Below are 26909 nucleotides of genomic sequence, written 5' to 3' on the forward strand. Positions count from 1 at the left end.
TCAAACTTTAGTGTAATGTATACATATTAAAAGTCTTTTGATTGACTAATGAAGTGTAAATATAAAATTGTTTGAGATAAGTGATTGTCTTAGCTGCTTTTCTAAGACCAAGACAATGTTTAATCTGGAGCTCACAGTTCCAGAGTGTTGGAGTCTGTCATCATCATGGTGGGGAGCATGGCAGAAGGGAACAGCTGGCAGGAAGGCAATGGCACTAGAGAAAGCTAACTGGAAATGGTATGGGATTTTGAAACTTCAAAATCTGTCCCTAGTGACATGCCTCCTCCTAATCCTTCATAAACAGTTCTATTAACTGTGGATTAAACATTCAAGTATCTACGAGCCTGATTCAGACTATCACAGGGATCTAGTTAGAAACTGATTTGAGATAATCCATAAAATTCTATGTTCAATGAAACAACCAACAATGAGAATAATCTATAGTATGAATAATTTTGGTCTTACAACCAAGTTCATTTGAAATGTTGTTTCAAGCATCTTTCCCATTGTCACTACAAGCTCAGTATCACCCGGCCTTATGCAACAGCCACCCAGAACAGGAGTAATACAAAGAATGTTCAGGAGTAAGCAAAGAAGCAGCAGAGACACTCTGACTCTGCAGTACGATCCTCACAGCGCTGTAAGGAATGGGCCTGGAGGCAAGGGCCTGGAAGTGCCCTGTTCCTGCTGCCGCTGTCAATCATTAGGAAAACTCTTCCAGATGTCTGTCTCAGGGTTCTCCTCTGAAATATGGGGATGATCCCATCAAGAACTCATGGATGCTTAGAGGCTATACAATGATGCGTGGAACACAGAAGTTCCAGCTCCGATGTATTGTGTTTTCCCTCTCCCTTTGTAATGTAGTCTACGAAAGCAAAACCATCTTTCTCCACAACTCCCATCACCAAAGTCTGTGCTTGTCATAGGGAAATATTAAAAGGAAGGGAGGGAAGGAAGGAAGGGGGAGGAAGGAAGGAAGGACGGGGGACTGTAATTATAGCAGTCATGGATGTCTTGCCTGTTTGATGGAGTTTTGCAGTTACCAAATGAATAAGTTGCAGACACGTATAAAATTGATTTGAAGTAGGTGAAGAATCAAAGGAACTGAAATTTATGATGAAGTTTTAATGCTCTTAAATTATTTTCAAGATTTCTTTAATAAAATATGTGATGACAAATCTCCCCGTCATGATGTCAAACATCACTCCACGAATTAAAAAGGATCTGGAGACCAAGATGCACAGCTGAGCATGTGGTTTGTCGACAGCGTCAGGATCAGCTGTCCCTGAGCCACAGGAGGGACAGACCTGTAGGACTCTGAGCCTTTGAGATCATAGGTTGTCGTCATCTGGACCCTAGGGTGGATTTAAGTGTGTGGTATAAATTCTACGACACCATGGCATTCCTGGGTGATGCCATCAGGATCTGCAAGCTGGTCACACTCACCAACTTGCCTCCATGCTCCACAGCTGAGGAGACACGAAAGATCACTTCCCAAAGGACGGGAAAACCAGAGCTGAGACAGCACTGCCTCTCCCTCTCAACTCCCGCCTTCCCTTTTAGCCCTATTCTCACCGCCACCTCTACCCACTTGTGTCCTTCAGGAGTTCCCTTCTCCATCGAATCAAGTTAAATCCTCTTTTCCCTGATTCCTCATCTCCACTGTGTCCTCTGAACCCATGCACATACACCTCTCTGCACAGATCACAGTCTTGACACGGAATGTTCATTTCCTGTCCCTGCTTTCACCTAACTCCACAGGGTTTGTCGGTCACTTTATCAAGGTCATCACCACTCCCCTCTTTCCAAAGGTGATGAACCAGTAGGCAGTGCTCAGTCTCTGCCCTCTTGCTACCACCACTCACCATCAGCAGCCTGACACTTAAGCTACAAAGGGCATCTGGACTCTGCCCATTCACTCGAGCTCAGCAGAGCACGTCTGCATCGTTCATCTGGGTCTCTTTATCCCGCAAGGTGACCTGAATGGCTGCACCTGCACTTCCAAGATGTCCTCTCCTGAGAGTGACATTTAAAGTGCAAAATACCCTTACCCCTTTGCTTTTCAAAAGTGGCTCCTCTTAATCATAAAACGACATCATCACCTATACAGAAAAAGTTTTTTGTTTTTTGTTTTTTAAAAAAACAGCCATGTTTTCTTATTCAATCATCCTTAATATTTTACACATGACACATGGTCCCTGTTTTCTGAGTGTGTGTGACAGGAGCTTTCGCTTTCAGCCTGTCCTGCAACGGACAACTTCAGTCTCCTCTCTGAATGCTTCAGAGAGCTATTTGTTGAACAAGGTTGGACAAATTCTTAGATACATAAGAGATTTTTCTTCTTTGATCCAACAGGCTACATCAGTCTTGTTCCTAAGAGTAAGACAGAAGGAATAGCCCTGAGGGCCAGCTGAGGTGGTCAGAGAGTGGGAGCATAGAATGCCCTGCTTATGCAGGCCTTTCTCCTGGGGATGCTGCAATATCTATCCAAGTCATGATGAACATCTTGGAGTATCCTGGAATACAGGCAGTTTCTCTTGGAATAAGCAGGTATTCCCAACTCCGAGGTCTTATTCTTGTTTATGATCTTCCTGCCCAATTCCTAGACTGTCTGAAGACTCCATACTTAATTGGCTAACAGTGTATGTTCTTTATGTCCACACCTGGGTGAGAAATGCAGGCTCCGTTTCTCAAGTCTGGAAATAGTCAAATGTTGGATGATTTCATGCATTAGTGATGAGTGTATCTGAGTGGTGAGGTCCATCCTCCAGAGCTCCTGCCACGTTGGGCATTAAGCATTATACTCCAATCACCCACCATATTCTTAATGCAAAGGCATAGCCCTCTGTTAGCCTCATATAGATGATGTGGGATTTCCCCTCTGTGTGCTGTGATTACCATTAATAAACAAACTGCTTTGAACCTATAGCAGGACAGAACTTTGCTGCAGGAAGGTGTATAGCTAACAACTACTCACCTACTGGGGCATGGCCTCATAGACTATTTACCTGGATGTGGAAGCGCATCCAGCCTTCTTCCTCTCTGCCTTTCCTCCCGGACCCCAGTTTTGCTGGTACAATTTGTTTGGATCTCATCTTTATCCATCATTCATGCAGAGAATCCTGATTTGTGATTTGTAAGTTTTATCTATTAATAAATACCTGTATATTTCTTGGTTTTGAGCTAGTGTGGGATTCCTTTTATTAAGCGCCAGATCTCTGCGTTCAGAACTTAGGTAGGCAGGGAAAGCTAAACTGAATGCTGGGAGGGAGAAGGGCAGAATCAGAGAGATGCCATGGAGCAGCCACTAGAGTCAGACATGCTGAAACTTTTCTGGTAAGCCACTGCCACATGGGGATACACAGATTAATGGAGATGGGTTAAATTAATATGTAAGAGTTAGCCATTAAGAAGCTAGAGCTAATGGGCCAAGCAGTGATTTAATTCTGTGTGATTGTTCTGGGTCTAAGCTAGCCGGGTGGCTGGGAACCAACAAGCAACCTCCCTTCTCCAACAATATAGAGACTCAGGGTGAGCCAGCCCTCTTCTGTTTATGACTCTGAGACCATGTCATACATTAAGATATGAGCGATCGAGAACAAGCCCTAATCCTAACTGTAACCACAATGCTTATATTTCCTTCACACATTTTATGCATGAAACTACAGATTATCTGATGCAGACTATCAGCACAATGAAGACATGAAGAGTGTTTCCGAATCACTCCTGTAAGAAAGGGACTGGGGCCGGCTAACACATTCAACACACTCTCTGGATTGGATGTCAGTGGTGGACGTCAGATGGAAAGGTGCTGGTGATACCACCTTCATATCAAGCCTGACTGGACTGCAGTTACATGAGAGACTTCCAAGGATCTGAAGAAAAGCATTCCCTCAAAGCACTGTGACAGCATGTCCTCACACTAGGCAGCTCCATCCGCAATCTTCTAAGTCCTAGGTCCTCTGACCACATGCATCTGATTAGGGTAAGCAGGCAGAGGCGATTTCAACAAGTTTACACAGGGTGCCCTTCTCAAAACCAGTCTCACTCCCACTTCTGTCCTGCACCAAGGTTTTCTTTCTCAGCTGAGCATGAAATTTCTCACTGACTTCTCTGCTGTTTAGCCTCGTTCCTTTCTGAAGCATTTCCTATCCACAAGTTAAAAAAAAAATGCACCAATGAAAAAGAACTGATAATGTTTACGAAGATGACCTCTAGAGACAGAAATGCCCACGAACAGTCTTCCTTCAATTATTAATCAGCCAAGAAGAGGGCTGCCAGGGGCACAGAAGTAATTAAACAGAGCTAACATGCAAGGGAATTGATTTATTCCTTACTTATAGAATTTCCCTTTCGATGCACCAGAGTCTCTGCTTCTGTAAAGCATGTCAGCTCCACAGTTACATCTGATAAACAACACGGAACCTGTAGTATGATTTAAGCACAGCATTTGTTTCTAAATGCTTTTTAAAAAATCTCAAAAAGAATTAGTATTTAATTCCGAGAACTATATAGGTCTTTCACTTTCTTGTTTGCCAAGCTTAGAGCTCATATCTTCTGATCAAATAAAATCCTTGGTGCCACCAAGGGGTGGGGGATGGGATAAGAGTGTGTGTGTGTGAGTGTGTGTGTGTGTGAGTGTGTGTGTGTGTGTGCATAGTAAGACGCATACTTCCATCTTTTTCTATCAAGACCTAGAGGTAGTTTCTTCCTGCCTCTGGGCAGTGGGCACAGAATGCTGTATCCCTAGGCTTATCGGATCTCACTCCTAACTAGATATCCTGTCTGCTACAAGCAGGGTTTGCCACTGTGCTCAGAAAGGAGAAAAATGTCTCCAGGCATTGACTTCTAAACGTCCTAGATGATGACAAATTCTCATGTAGATTCCAATTTCAGAATTAACTATGTGGACACTTCTCTCCTTCCCAAAAATTTATCCAAAGGTGTCATGGGGCTCTATAATCTCTCTGGAAATCCGCCTCTCATTAGAACTGTCTCTGCAACACAATTCCATGCTATCTGTGACCTCTGTCGGTGGCCTGGATGGGTCTATGGCACAGGCTTTCTGACACCTCCTGCCATTAAAGTACTTTACCTAGGGCATTCAGAGCAGCTCAGACCCAGGCAAATTAGACCAGACTAACTCTGGTTCTTTGTCTGGTACAGTCAGATGAAATGGATGAGAAAGCTTTGAAAGACAGTTCAAGCTCGTTCTCCCTCCCCCCCCACACACACATACCCTTTGTTTCCAATAGGAACAGACTCAGAACCACAGGCATCCGTGGTGACTGCCACCCTCAGTTACAGTCTTAATTCGAGGTGTGGGAGCTCACCAAACTGACCCCACTTCCGGGTCCTGTCTTCCATCCTTTTTAATTTGAAGCCCTAGGATGCTTGTTAACCCTCCCTCCACCCTGGGAAAACAGACTGCAGGAGACTGCCCATATTAACCCCAGCATGCTGGCCTGTGGAGACTGAGCTTCCCAGGCAGAGGCTGAGCTGGGATGGCAAAGCTGGAGGAAGGGCAGAGGAGGCTGTTGTGAGATGCTGACAGCAATGTGTCCAGCATCAAAGTCATCTGGGAACATCAGGAAATAGCCTGTTTTGTTGAGAATTACCTGCCCCATAAGGAAGTCTCACCCTCACCTTCTCTTGCGTTCACATATCTTCTCAGAGACAATAGTTCTGCCATTCCTAACCATAGCTGGGGCTCCTCTCACAGCCTGATGTACAGCTAATGACATGATGTCCATGTGCCCTGGTTCCAAGCGGTGGATTTTCGTTTCCCTTCTGGGTCACTCTTGAGCATGTCTGGAGTTCTACAACGGGTAAGTTACTTTCATGCCCACAGACTCTTTCTAAATGCCAGTGGACATGACCGGGTATCACCTACATTTAAGTCTCCTTATGTTTAAGCCAATGGTAAGAGACTCATTGCTCAGACTTGTAGTAGTAAGTGCTCTCTGTGGTACATGGCCACAGTGCACAAGAAACGGTCTTGTATGGGCTGACAGGGTCAGGAGAAATGGAGAGGGAAGCCAGCATATATCAGGGGTCCAGACTCATCCTCTAAAACAACACATAGCCGCCGTAGTGACATTTAATTTAAAGCATGCAGCCAAAATAACTGTGTGCTCATTTTCTCATAGTAGTCACTGGTCATACCCATCACCAGGGCCAGTCTTACCTGCTTGGTCTTTGAATATTTTGGATATGACGACGGGGACACCATGCTCTGCTCCGCCCTAGATGGCAGAGACAGGAGAAGGAAACAGTTATCAGGACTGACACTGAAGGCTTTGGGGCCTGATGGGCGGGGGGGGGGGGGAACAAGCTCATACCTTGATGCTTAGGCCCAGGCCACCCACAGGCTGTCTCCGGACTGTAACAGTTCTGTGCTTTAAAAAATGTTAGGAAAAACATAAGTTTAGGTTACAATGCATTACCAGAGAACGAACAAAAGAAAAGAGAATGAACATATAACTTCCTAATTAAAACTCAAGCAATTTTTAAAATAAAATCTTCTAATTTATCACTTTCCAACCTCTGCAGTAGCAGCAGCATAGCCAATCTTAACTGGTGGTCTTCTTACAGGAAAAAAGGCTGCTGGTAAAATCAGGTCCTGTTGAAGGCATTGCTACAGAGCTGGTTAGCTTGTCTCGTCCTTACGTTGCTCTGACAACAGAGCCCCAGGTGGACAAGGGCCATGTCTATTCTCCAAGTATAGAAGCTGGCTCCCTTTTAACTTGGTCTCCTCCTGCCATCAGCAGAAGGGAGATCCTCAGCACGCATGCCTGCGGTCCCTGCGTTTCGTCTCTGCGGTCGCCAGCATGCATTCTGGAGGAATCAGTTTTTTCATAACCTCTGAACACAGATGGCTGATAACAATTAAATCAATATGATGATAGAAGCTAAAAACATAACATGCCCGTAACTGGCAAGACTCAGAATCTTGTCTTTTCCATATGATAGCATGGTCTTTCGTCTTGCTGTGTTCTAAATACAATGGAAAGTTTTACACAGGGACACAAGATGCAGGACTCATGCTGGAAAGGACAGGGAGATGACTGGAGTACAATAATAAGCAAAGAAAAGCTTTTCTTTTCCCTCGAAACAATATAAACACATAAACATCATACTTTAACTGAAAAGTAATAGCATTCAGAATGAAGGGCTCCAAAGAATCAATGTTTGAAAAGCATGGACAGAAGCTGAGGACTATGGCAGGACACCCAGGGACCCCGCTTCTTTCTGGGACTTGGTTACCAAAATAGTACACATAGAAACAACAGGCTGGTAGGAAAAGCTGCTGTGGCCCTTGGCGTGTGTGATGTCTTCCACAGACTGTCATTTCAACCTGGAAATATGCTCTTAGGAAGGAGTATGTCGGTTATACGATAGCTAAGTTTTAACTGGTTGTGGCAGCAAATGCTGTGCTTCTAAGAGAGCTTCCCAGAAGAGCAGGGGATTGGAGGTCTGAATCATAGCTGATGCCTTAAGCACATCATACACTCAGGTGAAGAAACAAACAAAAAAATGAGAGCAAATAAACACACTACAGAGTCCCTGGGTGAACACCTTGCTTAGCCTTGTAACTGGAAGCATTATATTTTGTGCATAGATCATATGTCTAAATAATGAGCCCTTTTTAAAAACACACATGGAAAGAGGCGCAGTTTAGAGACTCTAGTGTGAGAACAGCCATTTTCATGTTCCTCATCTAGGCCACACTCAAGTGCACCTGGCTCAGGTTGTAGACAGATTGTCACTCTTTATCTGAGGGACAAAGAGAGTCGCCATTCACAGGTCAGCAAGAGAGAACAGCAGAGAGCTGCAGCGTTCAGTTTAAATTGCATTCATCACGGCATTCATCACCATATTCAGGATCTCAAAACAAAACCGAGTATCTAAGGATGCATGAGTTGATTGAGATTCCACAGTGGGATACCAGTCAACCCTGAACAGGAGGGGAAGTTACTTATCTGTCACCCCACATATGAACTGCAGAAGATTATTAATATACTGTGACAATTCAGGCACAAAGAAGAATACAGCGTGATGTCATGTCTCTGGTAAGCACCCAAGTTACAAGGTGCACATATAACAACATTGGCCAGAGGCAAAAGGTGTGAGTTACATGACTGGTAATTTGTAGCTGGGTGTGCTGGCCTGTGTCTGAAATTCTAGCACCTAGAAGATACGGGCAGGGGGATCAGAAGTTCATGTCTATCTGTTGGTTAGATGGGAGTTTGAGGGCAGCCTGGGACACAGGAGACTGCCTTAAGAAAATACAACAAAAAGGTTTACATTCTGAGACTCTGACTTCAAGATGAGAATGATGCTTCACAATATTGTACTGTATACTTGAAATTTGCTTGGAGGGTAAATCTCACACTCTAGTATCCCCGAGACCTCCACACACATGCAAACAATGTAAATATACATGGTAATATACGTATATGTTTATATATATATATATATAAAGAATAACTTTAGTTACAGCAATCATTTCTATACATAAATCAAACAGTCATATTTATAAATCCAATCATCAAACTCTACAGCTAGATACATGTGATTTTATTTGTCATTTATATCTTAATAGATTTGATAAAAATCAAACCCTGCTGTAGGGATAGAAGATCTCCTATTTGGAAAAGAGCCTTAGATAGGGTTTGTATTGTAATGCAACATTACGATGGAACTTGAGGGGCGTATTTTAGTTTGTAGTTCCAGTATCATAGTTCATCATCCAGGGAAGTCAGGATCCTAGAGGCACAGATCTGAACACAAGTTTGAAGCTGTAACAAACTCTAGTCTGGAAGTTAAAAAGTGAGGGTTAGAGTGGGTAAAAAATCCCACAGGAACGTGAAGGAGAATACGATAGGAGAGCTGCCTCTTGCACTTCAAAACCACCTTTGTGCTTGACGAAAAGATGCATAAAGGTAAGAATTATCTATGCCGGAGAAGACAGCTGTCTTGACATATTTCTAGTCAGGAGGAAAGGTTGAGAGAGCCAAGCACAGTTGAAGTGAGACCATAGCCAAGGTGTGAGTATCAGCTGATCTTTAGGGCAATGTGCTGGGCTGAATCCTACATGCAATCTCTTCTAAACGTCATTTCATAATCCATTGTGGGAGGGCATGAAACAAAATTTGAGAACGCAGTGAATTGTCCTACAGAACACATCTACTTCCCAGAAAGCAGGTTTTACCACATGTAGTCATCAGTTCTCAATCTGTTCCTTAATTAGTGAGTGAGGGTCTGTGTGTAGAAAAGGGGGTGCCCATCTGAAGGAGACTGTCCAGACTACACATTGCCAAGGGTCTATCACCTCACCCATTCAACTCCTTACCCAGCTCTGAATGCTATGACCTTGACTCTGGTGGGTAGCTCTCGACATACAACAGATTCTGCCTTGATATTTCTCCTGACCACAATGATGAATTCCCCAGTGACTTGATCATGTCCTCTAAGTGACTCAATCCACCAGACTTGCTGCATGGGCTATGTGAAGGTCACTTCGTTCCAAACCATGCACTAGTCAAATGAAAGTCAATGAAGGACATTTGGTGGTTGTTCTGGCTTTTTAGATAGACTCTTACTATGCACCCCTAACTAGCTTTGAACTTGTTATGTAGTTCAGGTTAGCCTCGGACTCACAGAGACACATGGCTTCTTCTGCCTCCCACGTGCTGGGATTAAAGATATGTGATATCACTTTTTGAATTCAGTTCCTATCCAGAAGTATCCACGCTAAGAAATGTGCAGAGATAGGCAGATCCACTGGGTAGCCAGCCTAGCCAAACTGAGGAGCTCTGGGTTCAGTGAGGAATTCTGTATCACAAGATAAGGAGAGAAACAGAGGAGGACCTGATGACAACCTCTGGCCTCCACACAACATACAAATGACTACACCATACACATTACACGTATGCACATGCATACATCGACCTCACCTCGCCCCACTCCCACATACACACACATGTACGCACCAAACCTCTCTCACTCCTATATGCAACATTAAAAAGCCACCGTGGAGAAGGCATGGGTTAGAACTACCAAACGAGCATTTAACCCTGTGACGTCATCAGCCAGGCTTGGGGGATAGATGTTAGATGTCTTGCAGCATACCAACTTCTTACAAGACCTTCCTGGACAGTGGTGCTTGCAGGACTCTTTGGAAGCTCCTGGACCTGGCTTGGCTTGAGCCATGCCCTGGAAGCAGGAGCACTTACATTCGCACCAGGAGGGGCTCCCCCGATGCAGATAACATCTTGCTTCTGGATAGTCAGCACCTCTTTAGTCAGCTTCAGCCGGACGTCGTAGGCATTCTCCAGCCCTTCATCATACAGCAAGGCCAGCGCAGTTTTGGTCTGAGGATGCAAAGCGGTGACATTAACAAGTGAGTTCAGTTCTCTGCGATGAGAGGTGATAGTGCTTCCTGTCACACCACCTTCTACCCTGCGCTCACATACGTCTCTTCATTCATGGCAGAAATGCGATGCATTTACAGATCTATCTTGAGTAGATCTCTCTGGAAAGCTGGGCTTTCCTTGGACTTTACAAATGCTGCGTGGGATTTTCCCCAACTTCCCTGAGACATGCTTCCCCATCCTCAAGCCAGAGATGCTGAGTGATCCTGGTCTCCATTTGCAACAGGCATTCAGGGTAGCAGGGCAACCTCACCAGCTCTAGATGGGAAACTGCAGGACATGGAGAGTCCCTGGGGGCCAACACCCAGAACAATGAGAACCTGTCTAGCAGCCGCAGACCACGACACAGGGGCTGTCACCAAGGAAAAGCACACAAGGCCTAAGAGAAGTGCTCACGCTATGGAGGACAAGCAGGGATCTCAGTGGACATGGAAATATGAAGTACCAATTCATGCAATGTCGGTATGTCATCAAGTCCACAGTCACATTTGATATTAATTTCAACAAATTCATTGAGCCAAACAGCTTGTACCAGTGAATTGTCTTAGTGAGGAAAATCCCTGTGCCCAGAGACTCAGGAATGGAAACAATGGGAATCCATTCAGAAGAGAGAACAGTTGTGCAGGATGACGGCCAAGGAAAGGGTGCTGGCCCTTTAACAAGAGACTATGATATTATAATTACACATTTTGGAATGGTTATTCTCTGTGGCCTGCTTGGCTGGATGGAGAAGTGCCTAGAAGACTCTAAGTGGAGTTTTCCTGAGGGTGTCTCTATAGAGGAGACACAGAGCCGGAGCCAGAATTCAGACCACTGGAAGGTGATGGGAATGTAGAAGACAGGCCCTCGTTGGGCAAGGTGCTTCCCTGAAGGCACGCTATTGAAAAGAGCATCTTGGCCTGTCCACTTCCTGTTCTTCTCTGTGTTCTGATGCCAGTAGGTCACCCACACGCCACAGCCCCCAAGATACTTTAATTCATCACAGCCCGAAGCAACAGCATTGCCATGGAAACCTCTGTCATTGTGACTCAGTGTAATCCTCCTGCCTCATGGTGTTATCACTAACGTTCTCACAGCTACTGAGACTGAAGAGCATACATTTTAATATTTAACACCATCCATTTAAAAGTTCATCAAGGAGATCAAGCAGGACTCAATAAAGATCTGACATGGGCTGTTTGCTGCCTTCCTTTGCCCTATGATCCAGGTGACACCAGGAAATCCAGCTCCTCAAATATTTAAAAAAAAAGTCAGGAACAAAACCAATTTGGAGATAATTAAGCTTTCTAAGTCAAAACTATAATTTTGCTCAAATTATTTCCTCCTATGAAAACATTCACTTACCCCCAACTATAATTAGCTTGGCAGACATAATTGTGTGCTTTGATACAAATAAGATGCAACATCCAGGGGGTGTGCTGGGCGCTCCTTACTGCACCTCTGCAGACCCTGACCACTATTCTCAGAAAACTCACCAGTGTCGTCCAGATACCAGGCTGTGAGGAGGTCACAGCTGGCACCAAATCCAGGCACGGTGGAAAAAGAAACTCGCTCCTTCCTGCCCAATGCTAACCCAGCACTCTAACCGTCTACACCACGGCTCCAGCAATGGCTCCTTCTTTAAGGAGGTTATCAGGGACCTTTCCCTTCACACAGTACCCCAAATCAAAGTTACCTTAATCTACTTCTTTAAAGTAAACAGACTTTCTCACTCATAAGGAAATTAAAAACCTAATAAAAAACAAACCCCCATCTCTTCTGTAGTTTTCCATTCTAGGGTGGACAGTGTCATTGCCCAGGTGTATGTGGCCCTCTGACTGCCATGTCTGAATCTCCAACAAGCCCCTTGAAGCATGCCCTATATGGGAATACACCTAATTCTGCAGCCGTAGGATCCAATATTGTCCTGAGCCTTCCTGGTGCCACCCATGCCCCCACATGCAAGCTTTATCATGGTGCCCAGGGAAGCCTGCTACATTGGTCCATATGGCCTCATTCTTCTAGAAAAAACAAAAACAAAAACCCAGGGGTCTCCACCTCACAGGAAACGCCACATTGCATTCTGCACTGATGTGGGCTTTGGTTCCCTCTGGTACCTCTTTGCTTCTACCTCAGCCATTCTGCTGCCCTGGGGGCCACCAACACTGCAGTCCCGTGCCCACCTGTTCTTTGCTAGTCCCATGCAGATCCCCTTCACTGCCTGAAGGGTCAACACTAAGGTAAAAAAAATCCTGACACTATCTCCTCTTATGCCCCCAGTGTCCTGGTTCCCTTTTCTACTCCCCTTCCTCTTGGGATCTGCAGGAGAGTTCTTGCTCCAGGAGGATCCTATTACTTTGCTCAGGGCTGGCTTCAGGTTGCTACAGTCAGAGTCAGTACTCCTAGGACAGAGAAATGTTCCTCTCCCCAGTGAGACCCAAGAATAAAATCTTTCCTTCCTTCCCTCCCTCCTCTTTTTCCTCCTTCTTGTTCCTTTCTCTCACATAGTGTAGTGTCCTGGGTTATCCTGACTTAAAAGCTGAAATACATTGATTCGCAGCACAGAAATAGTCAACGTTTCTATGACAAGAATACCATATACAAAAATGTGAGCATGCAGCAGACAATAGGTTAGTATAAATAGTCTTACTCGTCAGGGTAGAAAATGAACATCCTGTTAAATTGAGAAAAGAACTTGAATACAATTCCCAAGCGTTCTAAAAATTAACTCCTGAGAGAGTAACTTGAACAATAAACGATCATAGATAAATACAAGCTTGTGAGTGAAGGTAGGTATGCACAGGATTTACAAAGATGGGCTTTTTAAAAATCGTATTCCAAGCGGAGGTGGGCTATTTTTAAGTTTTAAGCATGTATCATATATTACTGCCGATCTAAATCTCCCAGGTTATAGCACTCTATGCTCATCCCTTGCCTGCTGAAGTTGATTTCCCTTCAAGAAATTTAAGGTAGGCTTCCATGGATTTTGAAACATGATACGCATTGTATAGTTCTCATTCATTTGTGCCTCTGGGTGTATCTCTAGGACACAACCACTTACTGATGTCTCTGTCACAAAGGCACCTGAAACGTTTAGTAATTCAGATGACAGGGATGTCAGAGTCCTCAGGATTAAACAAAGCACCTGTGGCCATTCCACTGTCCGAAGAATGAAAATGGGGACAAGTTAGAAGATTTTCCTGCTTCATTTAGAACTGAGTATGCCTTAGTGCACTGTTGACATTAGCTGAACGAAAGAATAAACATCACATGCCAAGGGAAACTTGAAATCAAGCAGTTACTAAGTGCAGAAAGGAAAGGAACTCGACCAGTCTTCTTCCCGGGCTCTTCAGAATTGGGAGGCAGACAAAATGTTCCTTTAGCTTTGATTCTAGAAGCATAAAATTGAGGTGACTCTAAGTGACACATTGTTTTAGAGAATTCTAAGACCTTCATCACATCTCCTACGTGGTTAGGAAAGCTTTCCAGATGTCAAGACCTCGTGAGTGAAGTCAGCTCACCAATTGTGCAGCCAGCCTTGTGAACAAGCTGCTTCCTATTAACACGTGCATACGTCAGGGCAACATACAGACCAGTTTATTTTTTTTTTTTTTTTTTTTTTTTTAGAAGACTAGCAGGAATCTTTTATTTCCAAGTTGAATCAATACATTTTTAATAAAAATATAAGAAAATCTTTTAACACTCATAAGTATAAATGGCAATGCAAATGTACTGAGGTCTTCAATTGCTACTTTGCGACAAATTGCTATAGTATGACAAAGACATAGTTTAACAGGTTATATAGACTAAGTTTGATTCTAGCAAAGTTTAATGGTGTACTTGTGTCTCAAAATTTGCTTTTTTCTTTTTTTTTTTTTTTTTTTTATTCTTTTTTAATTAAAATTTCCACCTGCTCCCCGTTTCCCATTTCCCTCCCCTCCTCCCAAATATTGCCCCCTCCCCCCACTCCCCTCCCCCTATCCCCACTCCTCTTCTCCTCCCCCCACACCATTCCCCCTCCCTCTCGATACTGAAGAGCAGTCCAAATTCTCTGCCCTGCGGGAAGACGAAGGTCTTCTATCTACGTCCAGGAAGGTGAGCTTCTAAACAGGCTAAGCTCCCACAAAGCCAGTTCATGTATTAGGATTGAAACCTAGTGCCATTGTCCTTGGCTTCTCATCAGTCTTCATTGACCGCCATGCTCAGAGAGTCCGGAATCAACCCATGCTTATTCAGTCCCAGACCAGCTGGCCTTGGTGGGCTCCTAATAAATCAGTTCCACTGTCACAGTGGGTGGGTGCATCCCTCGTGGTCCTGATTTTTTGCTCTTGTTCTCCCTCCTTCTGCTCCTCATTTGGACCTTAAGAGCTCAGACCGTTGCTCCAAATTGAGAATCTGTCTCTACCTCGATCCATCGCCAGATGAAGGTTCTAAGGTGATATGCAAGAAATTCATCAGTATAGGATAGGGTCATTTCAGGTTCCCTCTCCTTAGTTGCCCAAGGTACCAGCTGGGGACATATTCCTGGACACCTGCGAACCCCTCTAGAGTCAAGTCTCTTGCCAGCCCTAAGATGGCTCCCTTAGATAGGATATATACTTCGCTGCTCCCGTATCCATCCTTCCTATATCCCAACCATCCCAATCCCCCGAGCTCCTCCCATCCTCCCCTTCTCATATTTCTCATCCCATTTCCCCTTTGCCCCGTGCCACCTCACCCGCAAGTTCCCAGTTTTTGCCCTGCAATCTTGTCTACTTCCCCCTCTCCATGCGGATGACTATATGATTTTCTTTGGGTTCACTTTCTTATTTAACTTCTATAGGATCACACATTATATGCTTAATGTCTTTTATTTATGGCTAGAAACCGATTATGAGTGAGTACATCCCATGTTCCTCTTTTTGGGTCTGGGATACCTCACTCAGGATAGTGTTTTCTATTTCCATCCATTTGCACGCAAAATTCGAGAAGTCATTGTTTTTTACTGCTGAGTAGTACTCTAATATGTATATATTCCACACTTTCTTTATCCATTCCTCCATTGAAGGGCATCTAGGTTGTTTCCAGGTTTTGGCTATTACAAACAATGCTGCTATGAACATAGTTGAACAGATACTTTTGTCATTTGATGTGGCATCTCTTGGGTATATTCCCAATAGTGGTATTACTGGATCTTGGGGTAGGTTGATCCCAAATTTCCTGAGAAATCGCCACACTGATTTCCAAAGTGGTTGCACAAGTTTGCATTCCCACCAGCAATGAATGAGTGTGCCTCGTTCTCCACAACCTCTCCAGCAAAGGCTATCATTGGTGTTCTTGATTTTAGCCATTCTGACAGGTGTAAGATGGTATCTCAAAGTTGTTTTAATTTGCATTTCCCTTATCGCTAAGGAGGTTGAGCATGACCTTAGGTGTCTTTTGGCCATTTGAATTTCTTCTGTTGAGAATTCTCTGTTCAGATCAGTGCCCCATTTTTTTATTGGGTTCATTAGCATTTTAAAGTTTAGTTTCTTGAGTTCTTTATATATTTTGGTGATCAGACCTTTGTCTGTTGCAGGGTTGGTGAAGATCTTCTCCCAGTCAGTGGGTTGCCTTTTTGTCTTAGTGACAGTGTCCTTTGCTTTACAGAAGCTACTCAGTTTCAGGAGGTCCCATTTATTCAATGTTGCCCTTAATGTCTGTGCTGCTGGGGATAAACGTAGGAAGTGATCTCCTGTACCCATATGTTGTAGAGTACTTCCAACTTTTTCTTCTATCAGGTTCAGTGTGTTCAGACTAATATTGAGGTCTTTAATCCATTTGGACTTGAGTTTTGTGCATGGTGATAGATATGGATCTATTTTCATTCTTCTACACGTTGACAACCAGTTCTGCCAGCACCATTTGTTGAAGATGCTCTCTTTTTTCCATTGAATACTTTTAGCTCCTTTATCAAAAATTAGGTGTTCATAAGTTTGTGGGTTGAAATCAGGGTCTTCTACTCGGTTCCATTGATCAACTTCTCTGTTTTTATACCAATACCAAGCTGTTTTCAATACTGAGGCTCTGTAATAGAGTTTGAGGTCAGGGATGGTAATGCCTCCAGACGATCCTTTATTATATAAGATTGTTTTGGCTATCCTGGGTTTTTTGTTTCTCCATATAAAGTTGATTATTGTCCTCTCAAGATCTGTGAAGAATTTTGATGGGATTTTAATGGGGATTGCATTGAATCTATAAATTGCCCTTGGTAGAATTGCCATTTTTACTATGTTGATCCTCCCTATCCAAGAGCAAGGGAGATCCTTCCATTTTCTGGTATCCTCCTCAATTTCTTTCTTCATTGACTTAAAGTTCTTGTCAAATAGATCCTTTACTTCCTTGGTTAGGGTTACCCCAAGATATTTTATGCTATTTGTGGCTATCGTGAAGGGTGATGCTTCTCTGATTTCCATCTCTGCTTCCTTATCCTTTGTGTATAGGAGGGCAACTGATTTTTTGGAATTGATCTTGTATCCTGCAACGCTACTAAAGGTGTTTATCAGCTGAAGGAGTTCTTTGCTGGAGTTTTTGGGGTCGCTTATGTACACTATCATATCGTCTGCAAATAATGAAAGTTTAACTTCTTCCTTTCCGATTTGAATCCCTTTGATCCCCTTATGTTGTCTTATTGCTATTGCTAGAATTTCAAGCACTATATTAAAGAGGTATGGAGAGAGTGGACAACCTTGTCGTGTTCCTGATTTTAGTGGAATAGCTTTGAGTTTCTCTCCATTTAATTTGATGTTAGCTGACGGCTTGCTATAAATTGCTTTTATTATATTTAGGAACGACCCTTGTATTCCTAATCTCTCTAAGACCTTTATCATAAAGGGATGTTGAATTTTGTCGAATGCTTTTTCCGCATCTAATGAAATGATCATATGGTTTTTTTCTTTCAGATTATTTATATGATGGATTACATTGATAGATTTTCGTATGTTGAACCAGCCCTGCATCTCTGGGATGAAGCCTACTTGATCATAATGGATAATTTTTCTAATGTGTTCTTGGATTCGGTTTGCCAGTATTTTATTGAGTATTTTTGCGTCGATGTTCATGAGTGAGATTGGCCTGTAGTTCTCTTTCTTGGTTGTGTCTTTGTGTGGTTTTGGTATCAGAGTAACTTCAGCTTCATAAAAGGAATTTGGCAATGACTTCTCTGTTTCAATATTGTGAAATACATTAAGGAGTATAGGTATTAGGTCTTCTTGGAAGTTCTGGTAGAATTCTGCATTAAAGCCGTCTGGACCTGGGCTTTTTTTGGTGGGAAGGTTTTTTATAACAACTTCTAATTCTTCGCGACTAACAGGTCTATTTAGATTGTTCACCTGGTCCTGGTTTAACTTTGGTATATGGTACTTATCTAAAAAAGTGTCCATTTCTTTTACATTTTCCAATTTTGTGGCATACAGGTTTTTGTAGTAAGATCTAATGATTCTCTGAATTTCGTCTGTGTCTGTGGTTATGTCTCCCTTTTCGTTTCTGATTTTGTTAATTTGCGTATTCTCTCTCCGCCGTTTGATTAGTTTGGATAGGGGTTTATCAATCTTATTGATTTTCTCCAAGAACCAGCTTTTTGTTTCATTGATTCTTTGGATTGTTTTCTGTGTTTCTATTTTGTTGATTTCAGCCCTCAATTTGATTATTTCCAGTCTTCTACTTCTCCTAGGTGAGTCTGCTTCTTTTCTTTCTAAAGCTTTAAGGTGGGCTATTAGGTCTCCAATGTGTGCTTTCTCCGTTTTCTTTATGTGGGCACTTAATGCTATGAACTTTCCTCTTAGCACTGCTTTCATAGTGTCCCATAGGTTTGAGTATGTTGAGTCTTCGTTTTCATTGAATTCAAGAAAGACTTTAATTTCTTTCTTTATTTCTTCCTTGATCCAGGTGTGGTTCAGTAGTTGACTGTCCAATTTCCATGAGTTCATAGGCTTTCTGGGGATAGCATTGTTGTTGAATTCTAACTTTAATCCATGGTGATCTGATAAGACACAGGTGGTTACCGATATTTTTTTGTAACTGTGTAAGTTTGCTTTGTTGCCGAGTATGTGGTCTATTTTCGAGAAGGTTCCATGAGCTGCAGAGAAGAAGGTATATTCTTTCTTATTTGAGTGGAATGTTCTATAGATGTCTGTTAAGTCCATTTGATTCATTACCTCCCTTAATCCTCTTATTTCTCTGTTAGGTTTCTGTCTGATTGACCTGTCCATTGGTGAGAGAGGAGTGTTGAAATCTCCTACTATTAGTGTGTGTGGTTTGATGACTGCCTTGAGTTTTAGTAACGTTTCTTTTACATAAGTGGGTGCTTTTATATTAGGGGCATAGATATTCAGGATTGAGACTTCATCCTGGTGAATTGTTCCTGTTATGAGTAAAAAATGTCCATCTCCATCTCTTTTGATTGATTTTAGTTTGAAGTCAACTTTCTTAGAAATTAGTATGGCCACACCTGCTTGTTTCTTAGGTCCATTTGCTTGATAAACCTTTTCCCAGCCCTTTACTTTGAGTAGATGTCTGTCTTTGTGGTTGAGGTGTGTTTCTTGTCAGACCAGTTTATTATGTTGATCTTATGGTTGTGATACTTCTGAGAACCAAGCATTGACTTTGATATTTCTGTCCTTGCCAGCAAAGGTCTCTACAGGTGTGAGGCCTATAGCTTGCCAACTGTGAAGCAGGCTCTAGGCCCCCATGAAGCTACCAGCCAGGTTCTATGATTTGTTCACGGACATTCCCCTTCATTTTCACAGTATGGTCATCACCAGAGATCAACAGATCATCGAAGCCTGGCCCAGATTATCTGAGAGGTTCGCTTTGTGATCCTGAACATCAACACTACGTGTCCACTCTGTACATACATCCCAACAGATTTCAGGGTTATCGACAAATGGCTGCTTGGGGGTGGGGGTGGGACTTGTACAGCATTTAAAACAATCTTATCAGTCAACTTCAACCTAACCACAAAGCAAAGATCTGAGGCTAGGAACCCAACAGTGATTGAGTGAGAAGGGGGTGCTATCCCCCAACTGGTGGACAGCCTCTGTGTTTCTACATAAGTAGCTACCGCTGCGTGCAAAGTGCCTGGAAGTTCAGTGTCTCTGGCAAATGTGCCGCATGGCCATGCCACACCTGCAGCCCAGGGTCACACTACAGCCCAGGGTCACTTTTCACCAACGACTGTGCCATTTTCCATCCAAAATCTGGATGGTGAGATGAGAACTCCCTCAGGAACAGCATCAGATGGAGAGGGAATGTTTTCCTCACCTGCTTTATGCCCTCCCCCCCAGACTCCAGAGCCCCAACTCAGGGTCATGGAAAAGTATGCAGAGGCCAAGAACTCTTAGCCTGGAGCAGGCTCATCACCTTCTTTCCTATTATCCCCAGCTACGCCACTATTCTATGGAGTTGGGATCCCACCAGAATATAATTGTTTCTCCCATATTGGACAGTTTAGGCAATATAAATTAGAAGATGTGACAATGATTCCTCCCCTACTTTAGTCCTGAATCCTATACACTATGGTGCCTTTGTTTGCTGTGAACAGAAGTTTCTGGAGGAAAAGCCACACGTATGATAAAGACCCTGCTAAGCAGAACTTGATGATTGCGAGGAGCAGAACGTAGCAAACCCAGAGCCCAGTTATCTTGGGCTGTCTTCAGACCCTTAAAAGCCTTCATGGCCTACATCTGTTTCTGACTCACCATCCTTTGATGACCATGTGATATTTTTTGAGATGGACTGACTTCATGGCAGAGTAACCTTCACAACCTCAAAGCTAAGGGTATCATCAGATAGCATCTGAAACTCAGAGACTTCCCAGCTTTGCTTAACCTGCTTGCTTGGCGGTTCCCCCAGTGTGTTTGAAAACTGCCTTGATTTATAATGTTCTTTTGTTCTGTTACTATAAAAATATTAGCAAGCTGTTACCACATCGAGGCATGGTATTTGGGGCAAGCTGAATGTGTGTTCCTGGGCCATCATCACTCACATTTGGCTCTAAAATAAACAGCCTCTTGCTCCCCCTGAGGTGAGAGCTATGTTTTGTATCAACACAACATTCAGCTTACAATAAAGTGACAGTTTTGTTGCGGAGATAAATCTGTATGTTGTTATTTCAGGGTTAAGGCATGCAGTCGTTTATGAACATTGAATTCAAGTTCCAATGTAGACACGGCGACTGTTAGACACATAAACATCCCCTGGCCTCACTTCGCCGTGCACTCCTCACTGTGAGGACGTAAGAGCTCTGATTGCACTTCTGAGCATCAGACAGGACAAACTGTTCTTTTATCTTACGTGTGGTATGCATGCGTGTGTGCGGGCACACATACGTGTGAGTGTGCATATATTGGACAACTTTGGGTGCTGTTCCTCGGTTGTTTTGTCCATCTCGTTTTGAGACAGGGTCTCTCATTGGTTTGGAACTCACCACTTAGGCTAGAATGAAGTTTGACCCACCACTTCAGCAGAAAGTCAGGCATGGCAGCATGCACATGTAACCCCAGCACCTAGCCGGGAGAGACAGGTGGCTTGCTAGCGCTTACTGGCCAGCTAGACTAAATTGCTTGGAGAGCCCCAGGTTCCAGTGAGAGACCCTGTTTCAAAAAACAATGCAGGCAGTATCTGAGGACTGGCATCAGAGGGTGACCTCTGATTTCTATACACATAAGCACAAACATCACACACACATACATTCAACATGCATGTGTGTAAAAGAAAACAGAAGGAATATTCAAATGCTGAGCAGAAAGTAAAATGTATTGTAATGAGCACTGTGTGTACAGGAAGAAACACCTAGCGTTAGCACTGACACAATGGTTAGCCGGTCACTAGATGAAGTTGTTTCTAGTTAGTGTCATAGTAAAATCATTATTCCTGCAACTTAGTCATTGACCACTGGACACTATATAATATAAGATTGTTTATATGTGTAATTTCCATTGAAGTATTTTTATAACCAGTAGGATTTGTTCTTCAGTAACTGGGAATACCAAATCAAATAGAAATTAGATTTCTCAGCATAAGCCAAACTTCTCATCAGTGACCTTGAGGGGACAGAAACTTACAAAGACATTGAAGGTTGTCCCAACTATCGTTATTTGACTGATTACCATGAAAAACCCACTATATAAATATGAGACAAAAAACAAGGGACACACAGCAAATAGAAAACTCTAGGATACAGTCCAAACCATTTCCTTACCATATCATACCACATGATATCATAACATTAGAGAACATGTGTGCTCACATGCACGCCATGGTATACGTGGGGAAGTCAGAGGACAAGTTTGCTGAGTGATTCTCTCCTTCTACCTTTACTTGGGTTCCAAGAGTCAAACTCGGGTCAGCAGGGTGGTACGTTAGATGCTTTTACCCACAGAGTCACATCACTCACATCACTGACCCACCCAAAACAGTTTTAAGAGGTACACTTATAGCTATAAGTTTCTATATTAAAAAGAAACAGACATCAATCTGATTACAGGGAAAGGCCATTTCAGGCACTGTCTCCACTATTGCTAGGAGACAATAGGGTCGTCCTTGTGGATTCCTGAGAGTTTCCCTAATCCCATAATGGTTCCCTCTATCTAGATACCTCTTTCCTTGATCTCCCTCTCTGTTCCTCCCTCAACTCATCCAACCCTTTCCCTCCTGTCCTCCTCTGTAGTAGGGAGCTGCGGGCCTCTTCCCTTAGCCCGGCTCATGGTTGCCTGGCTAGCTTATGACCCAAAATAATGACACACAAACTGTATTCTTTTAAACACTGCTTGGCCCATTTCTATTCATGTGTGTAGCACCCCAAGATGTGCTTACCGGGAAGATTCTAGCCTACATCCATCCTGGGTCAGAGCTTCATCATGTCTGCTCTGGAGAAGAGAGCATGGCGTCTGTCTCTCAGAGGAGCTGCCCTGCATCTGAGCTCACTTCCTCTTCCTCCCAGCATTTTATTCTGTTTACTCCACCCACCTAAAGGCTGGCCAATCAAATGGGCCAAGGCAGTTTCTTTATTAGCCAATAACCTTCCTCCATCACTCCTCCCCAGACCCCTTAAACCTCCCCCCACTTACCAAGCCAATCTTATCTATTTCCCTTTCCCAGGGACATCCACGCTTGTCTCTCAGAACCTTCATCCAGTAACCGATGGAAACATATGCAGAGATCCACAGCTAAGCACTGGACCAAGCTCCCCAGAGTCCAGTTGAAGAGAGGGAGGAGGGATTATGTGAGCAAAGGGGTCAAGACCATGATGGGGAAACCCACAGAGACAGCTGAACCGAGCTAGTGGGAGCTCACTGACTCTGGACTGGCAGCTGCAAAATCCTGAATAGGACCAAACTAGGCCCTCTGAATGTGGGTGAGAATTTTGTGGTTTAGGCAATCTGTGAGACCACTGGCAGGGGGCCCAGGATTTATCCCCAGGGCATGAGCTGGCTTTTTGGAGCCCATTCCCTATAGAGGGATACCTTGCTCAGCCTAGATACAGGGTGTGTGTGTGGGGGGGCTGATCCTTTCTCAACTTGATATGCTAGACATTGTTGACTCCCCAGGGGAGGTCCTACCCTTTCTGAGGAGTGGATGGGGAATTGGGTGGAAGGAAGGTGGAGGTGAGCAGCAGGAGGGGAAGGATGGGGAACTGTCATTGGTATGGAAAAAAAAAACCTCTTAAAGAAATTTAAAAATTGCCATTTTTACTATGTTGATCCTCCCAATCCAAGAGCATGGGAGATCCTTCCGTTTCTGGTATGCTCTTCAATTTCTTTCTTCAAAGACTTAAAGTTCTTGTCAAATAGATCTTTCACTTCCTTGGTCAGAGTTACCCCAAGATATTTTATGCTATTTGTGGCTATCGCGAAAGGTGATGCTTCTCTGATTTCCCTCTCTGCTTCCTTGTCCTTAGTGTATAGGAAGGCAACTGAATTTTTGGAGTTGATCTTGTATCCTGCCACATTACTAAAGGTGTTTATCAGCTGTAGGAGTTCTTTGGTAGAGTTTTTGGAGTCGCTTATGTATACTATCATATCATCTGCAAATAACGAAAGCTTAACTTCTTCCTTTCCAATATGAATCCCCTTGATCCCCTTATGTTGTTTTATTGCTATTGCTAGAACTTCAAGCACTATATTGAAGAGGTATGGAGAGAGTGGACATCCTTGTCATGTTCCTGATTTTAGTGGGATGGCTTTGAGTTTTTCTCCGTTTAATTTAATGTTAACTGTCGGCTTGCTGTAAATAGCTTTTAATATATTTAGGTATGACCCTTGTGTCCCTAATCTCTCCAAGACCTTTATCATAAAGGGGTGTTGAATTTTGTCGAATGCTTTTTCAGCATCTAATGAAATGATCATATGTTTTTTTTTTCCTTCAGTTCATTTATATGATGGGTTACACTGATAGATTTTCGTATGTTGAAACAGCTCTGCCTCTCTGGGATGAAGCCTACTTGATCATAATGTATATATATATATATATATATTGGATGTGTTCTTGGATTCGGTTTGCCAGTATATTTTTTTGTTGTTGTTGCTTTTTTTAATTAATTAATTAATTAATTTATTTATTTATTTTTTCTTTTTTAATTTTTAATTAAAATTTCCACCTGCTCCCCGTTTCCCATTTCCCTCCCCTCCTCCCAAATATTGCAGGGCAAAAACTGGGAACTTGCGGGTGAGGTGGCATGGGGCAAAGGGGAAATGGGATGAGAAATATGAGAAGGGGAGGATGGGAGGAGCTCGGGGGATTGGGATGGTTGGGATATAGGAAGGATGGATACGGGAGCAGCGAAGTATATATCCTATCTAAGGGAGCCATCTTAGGGTTGGCAAGAGACTTGACTCTTGAGGGGTTCGCAGGTGTCCAGGAATATGTCCCCAGCTGGTACCTTGGGCAACTAAGGAGAGGGAACCTGAAATGACCCTATCCTATACTGATGAATATCTTGCATATCACCTTAGAACCTTCATCTGGCGATGGATCGAGGTAGAGACAGAGTCTCAATTTGGAGCAACGGTCCAATTTATTTATTTATTAAAGATTTTGCCTCCTCCCCACCACCACCTCCCATTTCCCTCCCCCAAACAAGTCCCCCTCCCTCGTCAGCCCTAAGAGCAATCAGGGTTCCCTGCCCTGTGGGAAGTCCAAAGACCATCCACCTCCATCCCGGTCTAGTAGGAGGAGTATCCAAACTACCTAGGCTCCCACAAAGCCAGTATGTGCAGTAGGATCAAAAACACCATTGCCATTGTTCTTGAGTTCTCAGTAGTCCTCATTGTCCGCTATGTTCAGCGTGTCCGGTTTTATCCCATGCTTTTTCTGACCCAGGCCAGCTGGCCTAGGTGAGTTCCCAATAGAACATCCCCATTGTCTCAGTGTGTGGGTGCACCCCTCGCGGTCCTGAGTTCATTGCTCGTGCTCTCTCTCCTTCTGCTCCTGATTTGGACCTTGAGATTTCAGTCCGGTGCTCCAATGTGGGTCTTTGTATCTGTCTCCTTTCATCGCCTGATGAAGGTTACTGTTCAGGAGGATGCCTATATGTTTTTCTTTGGCTTCACCTTCTTATTTAGCTTCTCTAGGATCACGAATTATAGGCTCAATGTCCTTTATTTATGGCTAGAAACCAAATATGAGTGAGTACATCCCATGTTCCTCTTTTTGGGTCTGGCTTACCTCACTCAGGATAGTGTTTCCTATTTCCGTCCATTTGCATGCAAAATTCAAGAAGTCATTGTTTTTTACTGCTGAGTAGTACTCTAATATGTATATATTCCATACTTTCTTCATTCATTCTTCCATTGAAGGGCATCTAGGTTGTTTCCAGGTTCTGGCTATTACAAACAATGCTGCTATGAACATAGTTGAGCATATACTTTTGTTGTATGATAAGGCATCTCTTGGGTATATTCCCAAGAGTGGTATTGCTGGGTCCAGAGGTAGGTTGATCCTGAATTTCCTGAGGAACCGCCACACTGCTTTCCAAAGTGGTTGCACAAGTTTGCATTCCCACCAGCAATGGATGAGTGTACCCCTTTCTCCACAACCTCTCCAGCAGAGGCTATCATTGGTGCTTTGTATTTTAGCCAATCTGACAGGTGTAAGATGGTATCTTAAAGTTGTCTTGATTTGCATTTCCCTGATCACTAAGGAAGTTGAGCATGACCTTAAGTGTTTTTTGGCCATTTGAAATTCTTCTGTTGAGAATTCTCTGTTCAGCTCAGTGCCCCATTTTATAATTGGGTTGATTAGCCTTTTACGGTCTAGTTTCTTGAGTTCTTTATATATTTTGGAGATCAGACCTTTGTCAGTTGCAGGGTTGGTGAAGATCTTCTCCCAGTCAGTGGGTTCCCTTTTTGTCTTAGTGACAGTGTCCTTTGCTTTACAGAAGCTTCTCAGTCTCAGGAGGTCCCATTTATTCAATGATGCCCTTAATGTCTGTGCTGCTGGGGTTATACATAGGAAGTGGTCTCCTGTGCCCATATGTTGTAAAGTACTTCCCACTTTCTCTTCTATCAGGTTCAGTGTGTTCGGACTGATATTGAGGTTTGCCAGTATTTTATTGAGAACTTCTGCATCGATGTTCATGAGTGAGATTGGTCTGTAATTCTCTTTCTTGGTTAAGTCTTTATGTGGTTTCGGAGCCATTTTAAGGTTGGTAAGAGACTTGACTCTGGAGGGGTTCCCAGGTGTCCAAGGAGATGTTCCCAGCTTGTTCCTTGGACAGCAGAGGAGAGGGTGCCTGAACTGGCCTTATCCTATAGCCACACTGATGAATATTTTGCATATCACCATAGAATTTTCATCTGGTGATGGATGGAGATAGAGACAGAGACCCACACTGGAGCACTGGACTGAGCTCCCAAGGTCCATATGAAGAGCAGAAGGAGGGAGAACATGAGCAAAGAAGTCAGGACTGCAAGGGGTGCATCCACCCACTGAGACGGCGAGACTAATCTAATGGGAGATTACCAAGACCAGTTGGACTGGAACTGATGGAGCATGTGATCAAACCGGACTCTCTGAATGTGGTTGACGGTGGAAGCTGACGGAAAAGCCAAGGACAATGGCACTAGGTTTTGATTCTACTGCATGGATGGGCTTTGTGGGAGCCTAGTCTGTTTGGATGCTCACCTTCCTGGACCTGGGGGGCGCAGGGAGGACCTTGGACTTCCCACAGGGCAGGGAACCCTGACTGCTTCTTGGACTGGAGAGGGAGGGGGAGTGGAGGCAGGGGAGGGAGGTGGGAGGAGGGAAGGGGTAGAAATTTTCAATAAAAAAAATATATTAATTAAAAAAAAGAAATTTAAAAAAGAAAAAGACAATATAAATATCTTTACATTATACTTCAAGGATATAAAGAAGCGACAAACTAAACCTGCAATTCATACAAAGAATGAAAAGCAGAGCAAATTATAAAATTCACAAGGAAAAAAATGAATGAATCTAAGAATCAATTTGTAGTTTTCTTTGAGATTAAATAATCCT

The 26909-nt window shown here is 43.4% G+C and overlaps 1 protein-coding gene across 1 annotated transcript in view; it reads right to left on the reverse strand.

Annotated features, from left to right (window-relative positions):
• The window catches only part of Sntg2 (syntrophin gamma 2), a 209624-nt gene that overhangs the window by 124219 nt on the left and 58496 nt on the right, over window positions 1–26909 (reverse strand). Inside the window, exons 2-4 of the mRNA XM_057778495.1 lie at window positions 10239–10376; window positions 6342–6398; window positions 6188–6245 (exon numbers count right to left, since the gene is read on the reverse strand). Of these exons, the coding sequence (XP_057634478.1) occupies window positions 6188–6245; window positions 6342–6398; window positions 10239–10376 (253 nt within the window). The remainder of the gene's footprint in view (window positions 1–6187; window positions 6246–6341; window positions 6399–10238; window positions 10377–26909) is intronic.

This window comes from Chionomys nivalis, chromosome 1 (genome assembly GCF_950005125.1).
Source record: "Chionomys nivalis chromosome 1, mChiNiv1.1, whole genome shotgun sequence".
Taxonomy (NCBI): domain Eukaryota; kingdom Metazoa; phylum Chordata; class Mammalia; order Rodentia; family Cricetidae; genus Chionomys; species Chionomys nivalis.